This window comes from Leptodactylus fuscus, chromosome 8, assembly GCF_031893055.1.
Source record: "Leptodactylus fuscus isolate aLepFus1 chromosome 8, aLepFus1.hap2, whole genome shotgun sequence".
In the NCBI taxonomy this organism is placed as follows: domain Eukaryota; kingdom Metazoa; phylum Chordata; class Amphibia; order Anura; family Leptodactylidae; genus Leptodactylus; species Leptodactylus fuscus.
In genome coordinates this window covers 2011870-2027489 of record NC_134272.1, presented here as the reverse complement: position 1 = coordinate 2027489, position 15620 = coordinate 2011870, and the positions used below count along the sequence as shown (strand labels likewise).

General features: G+C 54.0%; 1 protein-coding gene across 1 annotated transcript; it reads right to left on the bottom strand.

Annotated features, from left to right (window-relative positions):
• Nucleotides 1-242: 242 nt before the first annotated feature.
• Nucleotides 243-15537, bottom strand: CDR2 (cerebellar degeneration related protein 2). Its single transcript, XM_075284964.1, has 5 exons — nt 15378-15537; nt 8339-8451; nt 5130-5278; nt 3622-3786; nt 243-1606 (listed from the first exon to the last, which is right to left on the bottom strand). The coding sequence occupies exons 1-5, from the start codon at nt 15454-15456 to the stop codon at nt 772-774; spliced, it is 1341 nt and encodes a 446-aa protein (XP_075141065.1). The 5' UTR covers nt 15457-15537; the 3' UTR covers nt 243-771.
• Nucleotides 15538-15620: the final 83 nt, after the last annotated feature.

Sequence of the window (15620 nt, the reverse complement as noted above, 5' to 3'; positions counted from 1 at the left end):
GCAGGGGGCCACGTATAGGGCCATATATAAGGGCCACACATAGGGCCACGTATAAGGGCCACATAAAGGGCTATGTATGGGGCCCCGTATAGGGCCACATACAGGGCCATGTATGGGGCCACGTATAAGGTCCACATATAGGGCCACGTATAAGGTCCACATATAGGGCCATGTATAAGATCCACATATAGGGCCACGTATAAGGTCCACGTATAGGGCCCCGCAGGACTCCTTCAGCTTCTACATGAAACTACCTGCAGATCTAGACTCTACGCACCTCCGCGGCCGCCATGCATGTAATAGAGCGCGTCTTGTGCTTTCCCTCCACACAGTAGAAGACGACGTGACCCGGACGACATATCATCACATTACAATGGCGCTCACCGGATATGGCATGGGGTCGGCTGCTTTCTTTCACAGCACAGTGCCACACCAGTCTACAGGTTGAGTGCGGTACTGCGGCACATTGAGGATGCTGAGCCCTAATAACACAACCAATAGACCGAGGTGGCGCCATTTGGAGATGAAGGAAGCCGCCATTGGTTTTCTAATCCCGCCCCCTCTTTAAGGTCTTCTCCCGGTGAGACGGTTAAAGCTTGTGAGATACAACACAGATTTGGGTCATCTTGTTGGACGTTGCATCGGCTAATGAGGTAGCCATAAGATCGAGCAATAAAAAATAATTTAGAAGATAATCTACATATGGACGTAGTAGGAAGAAGTAGTGGGAACATCTGAGAGTAGGCGGAGAAGTCCTCGGCGTCCGCAGCTCTAGCTACTCGGGGGGTGGGACAGAAGTTTGTATTTTGTTCGATGCTCATTGATCTCTTCTTTGGTTTTGTTGATACAACTGAAGATTTCCTGAAAAAGGACCTTGTACTCCGGCTGGGACACGGGGGAGCCCGGGGGGTGCGAGTTTGGTGGAGAGGTGTCTGGAGAGGACATGTTGGACAGCTTCGAGGTCTGGACAGCCTTGTGGCTGAAGATGTCGTCCTCCATCTGGCAGCGCTGAAGAAGCTCCTCGTACTTGGCCTTGAGCGCGCTGTACTGCGAGTCCACCTCATTCAGCAGAGAGATCCCCCTTTGCTTCACCGCCTCAGTCCTCCGGATACAAGTCTCCTCATGGCCGTTGCGAATGGCGTCTGCGGCGGCGGTGGCGCTGGGCAGGACCATCTCGCTGCTGCTTCTTTTTAAGGGCTTCTTTTCTATTTCCGTGACGGGTAAGACGGGATCACACTCAAAGTCCTTGTCTCCACCGTCTCTGAAGGAGATGAAGATGGACTCCGGGACCAGCTTCTCAACACTGCTGGAGAAGACGCTGTCGGAGCGACAGATCTGCCGCATCTCGGCCACCTCAGCCTCCAGCTCCTCGGCCCGGGCATGGCAGGAATCTCGCTCCTTAAGAAGAAGTTCCAGGTCGGAGTTTTCTCTCAGGACCTGATTGTATTCCTCCTCTAAGGTCGCCCTCTTCTTACGCTCCAGGCTGAGTTGCGCCTCCAGAACTGCCAAGGTTTTCTTGAGATGTTGATTTTCCTCCTCCAGGGGCCCGGGCTGGGCGTTCATTGAGGTGATCTTCTCGGCAAAGACGTGGTCATAGACAAAGTACCTGCACAGAGGGGAAGAAACTTAGTGTGGACAGACTTAACTGCTTTTGTACAAGAAGATTTTCACGTAAAAGGAGTTTTCTGGACCCAAATCAAGTTTTTATACTGATGACCCATCCACAGGAGTCCGACACCCAGACCCCACACAGATCAGCTAGTGGACGAGCAACATCACTCCTATACAAGTAATAAGATGAGCGCTGCAGATCACTAAAACCAGCGCTACACCCGGCCACTAACTGCATCAGGCACCCTGAGGATGCTAAAACAGCTGATCTGTGCAGGGCCTGGGTGCTGGAACGCACAGATGACATGACTTATACTGTGGAGACACCCAGTCCTCCTTCTCCCATACAAATGAGATCCTGCCAAATCCTTGGACTCATCCGACTCTACCGTTATGTGTGGGGGCAACTAAACTGACTCTGCGCGTGTAGTAAATGTTATACTGGGGGCAACAGGCAAATTAGGAGACTCGGCCTATAGTCAGGAGGGCCGGGCCGACAGTCAGGAGGGCCGGGCCGACAGTCAGGAGGGCCGGGCCGACAGTCAGGAGGGCCGGGCCGACAGTCAGGAGGGCCGGGCCGACAGTCAGGAGGGCCGGGCCGACAGTCAGGAGGGCCGGGCCGACAGTCAGGAGGGCCGGGCCGACAGTCAGGAGGGCCGGGCCGACAGTCAGGAGGGCCGGGCCGACAGTCAGGAGGGCCGGGCCGACAGTCAGGAGGGCCGGGCCGACAGTCAGGAGGGCCGGGCCGACAGTCAGGAGGGCCGGGCCGACAGTCAGGAGGGCCGGGCCGACAGTCAGGAGGGCCGGGCCGACAGTCAGGAGGGCCGGGCCGACAGTCAGGAGGGCCGGGCCGACAGTCAGGAGGGCCGGGCCGACAGTCAGGAGGGCCGGGCCGACAGTCAGGAGGGCCGGGCCGACAGTCAGGAGGGCCGGGCCGACAGTCAGGAGGGCCGGGCCGACAGTCAGGAGGGCCGGGCCGACAGTCAGGAGGGCCGGGCCGACAGTCAGGAGGGCCGGGCCGACAGTCAGGAGGGCCGGGCCGACAGTCAGGAGGGCCGGGCCGACAGTCAGGAGGGCCGGGCCGACAGTCAGGAGGGCCGGGCCGACAGTCAGGAGGGCCGGGCCGACAGTCAGGAGGGCCGGGCCGACAGTCAGGAGGGCCGGGCCGACAGTCAGGAGGGCCGGGCCGACAGTCAGGAGGGCCGGGCCGACAGTCAGGAGGGCCGGGCCGACAGTCAGGAGGGCCGGGCCGACAGTCAGGAGGGCCGGGCCGACAGTCAGGAGGGCCGGGCCGACAGTCAGGAGGGCCGGGCCGACAGTCAGGAGGGCCGGGCCGACAGTCAGGAGGGCCGGGCCGACAGTCAGGAGGGCCGGGCCGACAGTCAGGAGGGCCGGGCCGACAGTCAGGAGGGCCGGGCCGACAGTCAGGAGGGCCGGGCCGACAGTCAGGAGGGCCGGGCCGACAGTCAGGAGGGCCGGGCCGACAGTCAGGAGGGCCGGGCCGACAGTCAGGAGGGCCGGGCCGACAGTCAGGAGGGCCGGGCCGACAGTCAGGAGGGCCGGGCCGACAGTCAGGAGGGCCGGGCCGACAGTCAGGAGGGCCGGGCCGACAGTCAGGAGGGCCGGGCCGACAGTCAGGAGGGCCGGGCCGACAGTCAGGAGGGCCGGGCCGACAGTCAGGAGACCCGGCCTATAGTCGGGATACTCGGCCTACAGTCAGGAGGGCCAGGCCTGTGCCCTGAGAGTCCGGACACCCCTATACACATCACATGGTTGGCCGGAGCCACCAATTCCTATAGGCTTAGCTGACGAGTATACAGGGACGTCTAGAGAGGGATAAAGCAGAGCCCGTGTGTAGCAGATTCCCATTCCAGCAGACAGGTGTGAACCAGGTGTAATAAGAGGCCGAATTTAGGAACATCGCGCCCCCGTCCAGGCCTTTGGTAAGATTCACCCCAACGTCTTGTACTCGGTGATAAGAAAACATCCATCAGAATGTGTAAAACCTACTTGCGTAAGTCATAGAGTTCCTTGAGGCAGGAGAAGCTGTGCGAGGACCTGGACTGCTCCGACCGCTCACGGCCAAGACGCCCCCGCCCCGAATTCTTCAGCTCTTCCACCTGTTTCTGAAGGTCATCGATGTGAATCTGAAGACTCTCAATAGTATCTGTCAGGCTAAAGAGGAAAGAGACAAATTACTGCGAGAACGTCCCGACACCCCTCCCCTCCCCCTCCGGAGCCATCACCAGGATCGGCCATGAGGGGGCGCGAGAGGCTTTACTAGTATATCAGCGACCGACCAGGACTTGTAGGATGAGAATACAGGGCTGTGCGGAGGGAGTATATACAAGTACCTGCAGGTATACAGACACTATATATATATATACACCTGCTCTTCAGCTCTTTGTGGGTTCAGATATTATTACAGCTAGAATGTCCCCCAACACTAATAACAGACCCCCATGAGCCTCCTTATAGATCCCCCGACATGGTGAACAAGATGGCGCTGCACACACTATACAGCCCTATAGGCTGGTCTGTCTGTCTGCAGCCCTAGAGGACCCCTTTATCCTAGAGGACCCCTTTACAGTCACAGAGGACCATGGTCATGCCATTATATGAAAGCAGCACCAATCAATAGTGCAAGTGTGACCAGAGCCCAAGCAGCCTGCACAGGATCCAATGCAGCACATAGAGATCAGCGGCACAGGGCACCTGGACTGCAGGTAGTGTCTTATGGAAGGAGGGAATTACTACAGTGCAATAAGCCCCTAAACACCTCGGAACGTCGGCAGCCACCAAGGAACAGAAAAAACAAAAAAAGTTCAGTAACTTTCACAAGTAACACTTCTAAGGAACTCGCAGAGACGTGAAGACGTCCGGAATTACCACACACTGTGACGCAACGTTAGTCAGACCGGCTGCGACTAAGTACAAGGGAGACAGATAAAGGAGACGAGAGGGGGAGGGGGTACTACAGTCCCGGAGATCAGTGGCAACAGCAATGACAGAGAATTACTCATGTTACAGACTATGGCGGGGGGCGATGAAATACAAAGAACATGAATAGAGAGTTGTGGGGGGCTCGGACACACCTCAGTGCACTGGAGACTCACCTGGTGCCCCTACTGGATTACACGGGTAATGCTCAGTGTAATGTGTGTCCCCCCCCCCCCCCGGGGCCATATACATATCAAGGTTCCTATTCACCCCCCTTAAAGGGATTATACAAGGGGAAGTATTTATCCTCCATCTATAGAGGACAATGTGAAGGTCAGTGGGGGTCCGACCTCTGGATCAGTAGGGGTCTCAGAGAATGGAGGATCCCCCCGCCCCCCACTATACACTGAGACAATGTAGATATGACTGATGATGGAGGTCGCTCCAGTCACGTCCACATTCACTCTGACAATGTGGGGAGATGGGCACAGCCCTGATTTGGTTGGAGTTCCCCTTAAAGGCTAATGACAGCGCGTTCCTTCCCCCGCTCAGCTTTCCCTCCAGACATCGCCACCTACTTGACAATCTTCTGCTGCGATGATCGGCTCTCCAGCACCAGCTTCCCGTTGGCGTCTTCTAACTCTCTGGCGGTGACATCCAGCTGCTCGTACACCTTGGCGTGCTGCTCGTTCATCCGCCGCAGGAGCTCCACCTGCTTCGTCAGGTACTGACCGCGAGAAGACACAACCAAGGAGATCAATGAGAAAGCTTTACTAGTACGAGATCACAGAGCGGAGAGCTCGCACACCGCCATCTAACTGTACCGCCATCTAGCTATACCGCCATCTAGCTATACCGCCATCTAGCTATACCGCCATCTAGCTATACCGCCATCTAGCTATACCGCCATCTAGCTATACCGCCATCTAGCTATACCGCCATCTAGCTATACCGCCATCTAGCTATACCGCCATCTAGCTATACCGCCATCTAGCTATACCGCCATCTAGCTATACCGCCATCTAGCTATACCGCCATCTAGCTATACCGCCATCTAGCTATACCGCCATCTAACTATACCGCCATCTAGCTATACCGCCATCTAACTGTACCGCCATCTAACTGTACCGCCATCTAGCTATACCGCCATCTAGCTATACCGCCATCTAGCTATACCGCCATCTAGCTATACCGCCATCTAGCTATACCGCCATCTAGCTATACCGCCATCTAACTATACCGCCATTATCTGTCAAATGTGTATTCGGAAAAACTATTGAGATTACACAAGTAGTTTGTGGTTATAACATGCCGAGCGTCTTCACCATGGCAGCGGGAGAGAATTACCTGAGTAGGCCATCACAGATACAGCGAGACGACCAGCGTACCTTCTAATTCACAATAATGGTCGACATTCCCCTCAGGTTCTTCCTCATCCAAAGTGCCCGGCAGGTCTGTGTACACACTAGGCCTCAGTAATGGGGTGTGTGTATATACTGTATATATATATATATATATATATATATATATGTGTGTGTGTGTGTGTATATACACGTGTTCAGCCGTCAGCAACTAAGAGGAAGATGAGACTCCACGGACTGTTATACCCCAAATCAGCCCCTCCCCCACTTTACTAGCTTTGGCAATTCAGATGTGCCAATAAAGCTTATTTGATTTGACGTGTGTGTGTGTGTATGTATGTATATGTGTGTATGTATATGTGTATGTATGCCACAGAAACAAGATGGCCACTCTACATGACTATGGACACCAGGTGACTGAGGCCTAGTAATACACCAGTGTGTGGTAGGCCGATGTGCACAGACACGCACCGCTATGTCACGGACGGTATAAGCGATCGCACCCGCCATAACTTCTATGGGCCCAGACATCACATTTATGAGCCGTCCTGAATGTTCCCTCCGGACTGACGACCATAATACACGGCCGTGTGTACAGCGTCATAACCAAAGAGCAGGTCAGTATGGCGGCCATTACATAAATATCTATCAGCACATGGTTGTGTATATGAAGAAATAGGATAATATAATATAAAGGGGCCACGTCTCACCCCACCCCAAAATACGAGCAGGCCAGTGGTCAGGCAGGTGGTGAAGTGGACAGCCGGATATTGTCCCATCAGTGGTCGCTGTATATGAGGCCGCATCTGCCACAGCGAGGAGCAGCGAAACCCTGCGGCTCTGCACTCGGGCCGTCCTGGGGACCCCACAATGGAGGGTCATATATCCCATGGCCACCATTGGGTACAGCCGATACCTCTGAGGTCAGTCCTGTACTTCTTGTATACTTGGCCGGCATTAATACAGATCGGTTTCACATCTTTAGCAGCGGACGCCATCTTACCATAGAGATACAACATGGCGGGGGAACAAAGGGACAGAAAATGGGAAGTTCTAGCAAGTCTTCCAGACGTCCCCGGAGGTGTCCGTACGTAATGTATGAGCGTGTGCTCGGGTATACGGCGTATACACACGGCTAGCCTCTTACATCACATTCCCTTCTCACGTTTCCCATCACAATAGAAATCCTCAGAAATACAGAAATCTATTGGTAGAAACATTCCCTGACGCCCCAATAATTACCTGCAACTCAGAGGGGGCGGGAACACCGCACAGAGGACTAGGCCCAGCGCCCCCGCCCAGAGGACAAGGCCCAGCGCCCCCGCCCAGAGGACAAGGCCCAGCGCCCCCGCCCAGAGGACAAGGCCCAGCGCCCCCGCCCAGAGGACAAGGCCCAGCGCCCCCACCCAGAGGACAAGGCCCAGCGCCCCCACCCAGAGGACAAGGCCCAGCGGCCCCCCGCAAAGAGGACAAGGCCCAGCGCCCCCCCCCCCCCCGCCCAGAGGACAAGGCCCAGCGCCCCCCCCGCCCAGAGGACAAGGCCCAGCGCCCCCGCCCAGAGGACAAGGCCCAGCGCCCCCGCCCAGAGGACAAGGCCCAGCGCCCCCCCGCCCAGAGGACAAGGCCCAGCGCCCCCCCGCCCAGAGGACAAGGCCCAGCGCCCCCCCGCACAGAGGACAAGGCCCAGCGCCCCCCCGCACAGAGGACAAGGCCCAGCGCCCCCGCCCAGAGGACAAGGCCCAGTGCCCCCGCCCAGAGGACAAGGCCCAGCGCCCCCGCCCAGAAGACAAGGCCCAGCGCCCCCCGCCCAGAGGACAAGGCCCAGCGCCCCCCGCCCAGAGGACAAGGCCCAGCGCCCCCACCCAGAGGACAAGGCCCAGCGCCCCCGCCCAGAGGACAAGGCCCAGCACCCCCGCCCAGAGGACAAGGCCAAGCGCCCCCGCCCGGACTCCATTACCCAGAAGCCCCATTATTACACATTCTGAATATTTCGGGGTCTCTGACCGCACAGACATGTCCCGGGCACACAGGCCTCACCGCTCTGCAGACACTTCATTCACCCGAGGATTTGCTGCAAAGTACAGATTAACCTGAAGTGCTTCAATATGACCTAGATCAGATTAGGATCGTCCTCGGGGGCCGACACAGAGTAGACGGGATTGTCCTACAGCTCAGATATTTCCTAATGGCGACATGCTGATATTCACACGGTGCTGATATTCACACGGTGCCGATATTCACACAGTGCTGATATTCACAGGGTGCCGTACATGTACAAGGTGCACTGATCAAGCACCCCACAAAGCCTGCAGAATTAAGAGTACAGCTCTGGCTAGATGTATCTATGGGATATTTGCAGCATGCCGGGCCTGAGGTCAGTATGAATACACAATTGGACGCCGCGACGCACAGGGAAGGCTTTGTACCTCGATTTCCTGGATCTGTTCCTGGTTGGTGGCGTACATCTGCTGCAGAGACTCCTCAAGCTCAGTGTTGCGGTCGAGTAGCGTCTTTCCGAGCTCGGCGGCGAGCTGCAGATCTGGAGATAGAAACCACGTAGATGAGATCAGATGAGAGACACAGAGATCATCAGGGAGAGGAGAAAGTCTCATCACAATCCAAGACATACAGAACCCAAAACCAAAGACAAGCGCACAAAAGGTTCGGCCCTGACCCCAAGAACCAACAATTAGGAGACGAGAAATCCCGTAAACGCAGCGCCATCTTGTGACCTTAATCTGGGAGGGGCCGAAAACAAACAGCAATTATAAACTAGTCTGTAAAGAAGAGGATTAAGGAGCGGCGAGTACAAGGTGTAAGCTCTGCAGCCAAGGACCGGGCCTGGAAACATCTCCCCAGGGAAGAACTACAAGTCCCAGCAAGCCATTCTGTACACTGGAGCGACCGCGCTGCGAGCCTCACACACAAAGCGCCCCCTAGGGGCAGCCAGGCCAGAGCCGCTCCAATCGCTTCATAGCGGATTATAAAATACAGAAATTCACATCTAAGGCTTCGATCTGCAGCAGAGTCCCCGGACGGCGCAACCAAAAACTGCTGAAGTCTGAGGTGTGTTAGCCAAAGGTTTCAGGTTAAAGAAACAGACGCCCAACAGATGTAAATGAGGCGACTGCTGCAAAGAAAACCCTCTGCATAATCAGTGTCAGTCAGTTAGGCTTAGTGGTCAGAGTGAAAACTGCAGGATTTAGCACTGTATAAAAATACAGATGATACTACAGTCAGCTGGTGCGGCGGGCGCAGGCGGACATGGCGAACACTGTGTACCTGGGTATAATCTCCGCAGCAGCCCCTCAGGGCACAGCGCAGACAATTCCTGGAGTCCTTCCCCTTATCCCTAAAGCTTTTCATTCTCACACAACATATTACAGTGACCCCTCTTATACAGAAAATTGTTTTGCTAGAAATAAAAAAACAAAAGTCATCAAAAATTCTTTAAAAATAGGTTTACTTTCCATATCATCTATATTTTTACAGAGTAGTAAGTCCTGCAATTCTCACTCTGACCACTAAACCTAACTGACTGACACTCATCATGCACAGGGCTTTCTTTACAGCAGTTGCCTCTGACATCACAGCCAGGATGACAACAGAAGATAAGACCATTGCGACCCATCATTACATCACTACTGACAATAGAGGATGTCACAGCTCAGATTACAATAGAAAACCCACGCCTGGTGGAAGTGAATCAGTAAGTCCGCCCCGTCCCCCCGAGAGCCGCACTCAGAGACGGACTTAGAGCGCTCAGCTTGGAGGCGGGTGGCAGGTCCCTGGGTGTCCTAGGACTGAGCTGCCTGTGACTGGATGGATTGATGCGGCTCCAGCTGTGCGGGCACACAGGGCTCATTCACCGCCACATCCACCAATGACCGCACTGCACAAACAGCTTCTTATTGCCTCTCGTACACACTGAGCACAGCGACTGCAATGTCTAGAGGTGCAGGTGGCCCCGGAACACCCCGAATATCTGAGCAGCGGCCGCCATTGTGTGACCTGCCCGTGTCTGCTAGTCTGCATAGCGCACAATGGAAGGTCATGGAGGGCGACAGCGACTGGCAGATTCTGCACAGATGGGGGCCACACGGTGACTCAGTGGTTAGTACTGTAGCCTTGCAGCGCTGGAGTCCTGGTGTTCAAATCCTGCCAAGGGCTAAAACACAACTGCAAGGAGTTTGTATGTTCTCCCCGTGTTTGCATGGATTTCCATCCCATATTCCAAAGACATACTGATAGGGAACAACGTACACTGTGAGCTCTATGTGGGGGCCACAATCTACAAAAAAAAAAAAAAAAGATTCTGCACAGACCAGTAGGGTACAGCACTCTTAAAGGGAATGTCTCAGATTATAAACTGAACGGAGGACGAAACAAATGTCACCATGTGATTGTATATTTACCGTCATGTTATATACCGTCATGTTATACTGTATACCGTCATGTTACACCATATACCGTCATGTTATATACCGTCATGTTATACTGTATACCGTCATGTTATACTGTATACCGTCATGTTATATACTGTCATGTTACACTGTATACCGTCATGTAATATACCGTCATGTAATATACCGTCATGTAATATACCGTCATGTAATATACCGTCATGTAATATACCGTCATGTAATATACCGTCATGTAATATACCGTCATGTAATATACCGTCATGTAATATACCGTCATGTAATATACCGTCATGTAATATACCGTCATGTAATATACCGTCATGTAATATACCGTCATGTTATATTGTCAGTTTGTTAATAAATTTCCAGTCAGGATAACAGAGGACGACACAATATTATAAAACACCGGAGGATTTACTTGGGGCTTTTGGTTTCTTAATTGTGATAAAGGAGCAAATTCAGGTCAGGAAGTTCCAGAACAGCAGAACATCTCCCCGAGTCCCTGCAGATCAGCTCTGCTTCATTGTCTGAACATTCCTTCACCAGAACTGTCTCCCCCAAAGTCTCCAAGAATGCCGAGCATGAGCAACACCCCCACCGAAACCTGCCAGAGCTCAAACCCATCCAATCCAACCAGTCTGGAAGTGATTCAGGTTATATAGTCTGCAGATAGATAGGTTACTGTCACCAGACCCAGCATATCACCCCAGCCCTGCAGATAGATAGGTTACTGTCACCAGACCCAGCATATCACCCCAGCCCTGCAGATAGATAGGTTACTGTCACCAGACCCAGCATATCACCCCAGCCCTGCAGATAGATAGGTTACTGTCACCAGACCCAGCATATCACCCCAGCCCTGCAGATAGATAGGTTACTGTCACCAGACCCAGCATATCACCCCAGCCCTGCAGATAGATAGGTTACTGTCACCAGACCCAGCATATCACCCCAGTCCTGCAGATAGATAGGTTACTGTCACCAGACCCAGCATATCACCCCAGCCCTGCAGATAGATAGGTTACTGTCACCAGACCCAGCATATCACCCCAGCCCTGCAGATAGATAGGTTACTGTCACCAGACCCAGCATATCACCCCAGCCCTGCAGATAGATAGGTTACTGTCCCCAGACCCAGCATATCACCCCAGCCCTGCAGATAGATAGGTTACTGTCACCAGACCCAGCACATCACCCCAGCCCTGCAGATAGATAGGTTACTGTCACCAGACCCAGCATATCCCCCCAGCCCTGCAGATAGATAGGTTACTGTCACCAGACCCAGCATATCCCCCCAGCCCTGCAGATAGATAGGTTACTGTCACCAGAACCAGCATATCACCCCAGCCCTGCAGATAGATAGGTTACTGTCACCAGACCCAGCATATCCCCCCAGCCCTGCAGATAGATAGGTTACTGTCACCAGACCCAGCATATCCCCCCAGCCCTGCAGATAGATAGGTTACTGTCACCAGAACCAGCATATCACCCCAGCCCTGCAGATAGATAGGTTACTGTCACCAGACCCAGCATATCACCCCAGCCCTGCAGATAGATAGGTTACTGTCACCAGAACCAGCATATCACCCCAGCCCTGCAGATAGATAGGTTACTGTCACCAGCATATCACCCCAGCCCTGCAGATAGATAGGTTACTGTCACCAGAACCAGCATATCACCCCAGCCCTGCAGATAGATAGGTTACTGTCACCAGACCCAGCATATCACCCCAGTCCTGCAGATAGATAGGTTACTGTCACCAGACCCAGCATATCACCCCAGTCCTGCAGATAGATAGGTTAGTGTCCTGGAATCAGTGTATTTACATGCAGTAAACCTGTGGACAGACTACATTTCCCAGGATGCATCTGTCTGCTCTCACACCCTATATTTGCCACTCCCAGGGGGGAGGGGGGAGCATGCAAACCAAATATCACAGCACCATGTGACCTCACTGCATGTACATAACAGGGATACAAGAAGCTGCAAGTAAAACAAAGAAAAGCAAAGTCTGCACAAGAGTGTGGTGAGGAGTCAGCACGGCCGGTGATGGATTTGCAGATCATTTTTGGAAGCTGGAGAACCCCTTTAATAAAATCAGCCGACGCCTTTACGTCTCTGCCATAGTTCACACCACCAGTTACTGTACACTGACAGATTCTTAATTATCAATTAACCCGATGTTCTATTATCTGTCCAGCGTGGAAGTGATCGGAGTCCACAAAGAGCAGATTCCACCTCCTGTTGCGTAACCCAGCATTCCCAGGCGCAGATAGCGGATCAGGTTACACAGGGAATATTAGTGAGGGCGCACTTCAGTTATATCAAGGGATCTCCTTAAAGGGGGTGTCAGCAGTGAATTGGTTAATCCCGGGCCCATGTAGAGGGGGGGGGGGGGGACTCCTACTCTACAGGTCTCTTCTTCAGCTCTCGAGGCGCAGCCACCGTGGCCGACCAAATAAGTGTCTGTCAGACGACCCCCGGGGAGGGGCTAATAACTGTCGGGACCTGTAGTCTAGGCCGGGTCACATCTGTGGTCAGTATTCTGTTAGGGGCATCTGCATGGGGGGGCCTCCGAACGGGCTACCGAAAGCATTGACAAGCGGTGAGCAGGGAAAGCACACGGACCCCGCAGACTATAATGGCCCCTGTAGTCTATAGTCTATGGGGGGGGGGGGAATTATAGTCTATGGGGTCCGTGTGCTTCCACTGCTCACCACTTGCCAATGCTTTCGGTAGTCCGTTCGGAGGGTCTCCATGCAGACTACTGAACGCAGATGTGAATCCGGATAGGCCTTAGGCCTGAGAACATGGCAGCAGACACTCGCAGGCGGTTCATGGTCACCCCCTCAATGATACGTATATACCAGTACACGCCAGTATAGTAATGGCGGCCACATTGTGGGCGGGGCCTTCTATGGCGGCTGTGACATTACAAATAATTACTATTATGTCACTTCTTGTGGTGATGATGTCATACATCAGGCGGCTTTCCTCTACATTTGCGTTCCAGGTCAATTTTCCAGATTTTGCGTAGTTTTTATCTCATCCCTCCCCCCCCCCATGCTCGGCCTTCGGTCACTCCCCAGGACGCGGCACCGTCACAGTTATTAGGGAACCTTTGAGCTTTATTCCACCTTTAATCTGCACAAAATTACAACGCCCCTGATTAATGAACCGTGTATGATAAGATAAGTCTGGTGACGGGGAGATAGCGGTGGTGAGGGGAGGGGGGCGATTACGGTAACGTACGGGCGGGGGGGAACACACAACATCAAAGCCACCGCTGATCCCTGGCAAAGCAGCAGCAGAATGGACAGAGGACTGAAATATAGAACCTGTGCACAAAAACCACTCATGTAACTCCTCCTGTCACTGAGCAAATCCGGACAATAGAGGTCTAAGGAGAGGGGGGGGGGAGGAGAGCGCCTCAAAGCAGAGAGACACCCGCATGGGGGAGAGAGACAGGGGAGAGAGACGCCCGCACTACAGAGAGACACCCGCATGGGGGAGAGAGACAGGGGAGAGAGACGCCCGCACTACAGAGAGACACCCGCACGGGGGAGAGAGACATCTGCACTACAGAGAGACGCCCGCACAGGGGAGAGAGACAGGGGAGAGACGCCTGCATAGGGGAGAGAGACGCCCGCACAGGCGAGAGAGACAGGGGAGAGACGCCCGCACAGGGGAGAGAGACATCTGCACTACAGAGAGACATCTGCACTACAGAGAGACATCTGCACTACAGAGAGACATCTGCACTACAGAGAGACATCTGCACTACAGAGAGACATCTGCACTACAGAGAGACATCTGCACTACAGAGAGACAGGGGAGAGACACCCGCAGTACAGAGAGACATCTGCACTACAGAGAGACACCCGCACGGGGGAGAGAGACACCTGCACTACAGTGAGACAGTTGTATTTCGCAGCACAGCAGGACGGGCTGCAGTCACTTCAGGAGACCGCTCTTCACTTTACAGGGATTGCATTAAGCACATCGGCTGCAGCCTGTTCACACAGCGCAGGTTGTTGTCACCGAATCCTCTGCACCCATCCTTAAAGGCAAAGACCCCGGGGCGACCCAGAGTCACATGACACGGCCTGTGGACTTAGTGCGAATATTAGAAATACAACCGGACGCGACTTTACTCGCCGCAAATGAGAGGAATCTCCACAATAATCCGGTTCTATCCATGATGGAATCTGCGCGACAAAAATCCCTGAGTGTGAACAGCGGCTTAATGTAATAGCAATGTCTGACAGTGCGAGGTGTATGGTGACAAGACCCAGAGAAGGGAGGCCGAAAACATGATGTGAACAGAGCCCTAGTCATGGCCAGCAGACAAAATATACAGAAGGGCAAAGGTTACATCTACCCCGGCCAAGCAGCCCCTCAAAGACCCCCCCCAATGGGCAACCCCCCCCCCCCCCCCCCAAATATTATATATATGTATGGAGAGCGCTCAGTAATAAAGGCCCCTGCAATACCGAGAGATGACATCACACAGGGGGCGCTATCACTAATATGACATCACACAGGGGGCGCTATCACTAATATGACATCACACAGGGGGCGCTATCACTAATATGACATCACACAGGGGGCGCTATCACTAATATGACATCACACAGGGGGCGCTATCACTAATATGACATCACACAGGGGGCGCTATCACTAATATGACATCACACAGGGGGCGCTATCACTAATATGACATCACACAGGGGGCGCTATCACTAATATGACATCATACAGGGGGCGCTATCACTAATATGACATCATACAGGGGGCGCTATCATTAATATGACATCATACAGGGGGTGCTATTACTAATATGACATCACACAGGGGGCGCTATCACTATTATGACGTCATACAGGGGGCGCTATTAATAATATGACATCACACAGGGGGCACCATCACTGATATGACGTCACATCTGCAGGTCTGTCAGCAGCTTTGCACCCTTTCCTGCCCTGCAGCCTGCGGGTTGGGGGGTCACTACAAGCAGCCGCACATGTCGCCCCCTCCTCACCTTGCTGCAGGTCCTGGTGGTCGTACCACGGCTCATCCTCTTTGATCTCAAACTCCTCCACGTTGCTGTCGGTCAGCATGGCTGCAGAGGACGGAGCTGCTCTCCCGGGACTCCCGACTGCAGCGGGCGGTGTCGGCCGATCCTGTCAGACCAGGCTGCGGCTCCTTCTACTGCTCTGCGGCCCCTCCCGCCTCCATCCTCGAGCCGTTCCGGAAAGAGTCGAAGCTCTACGAGCGGCGCCGC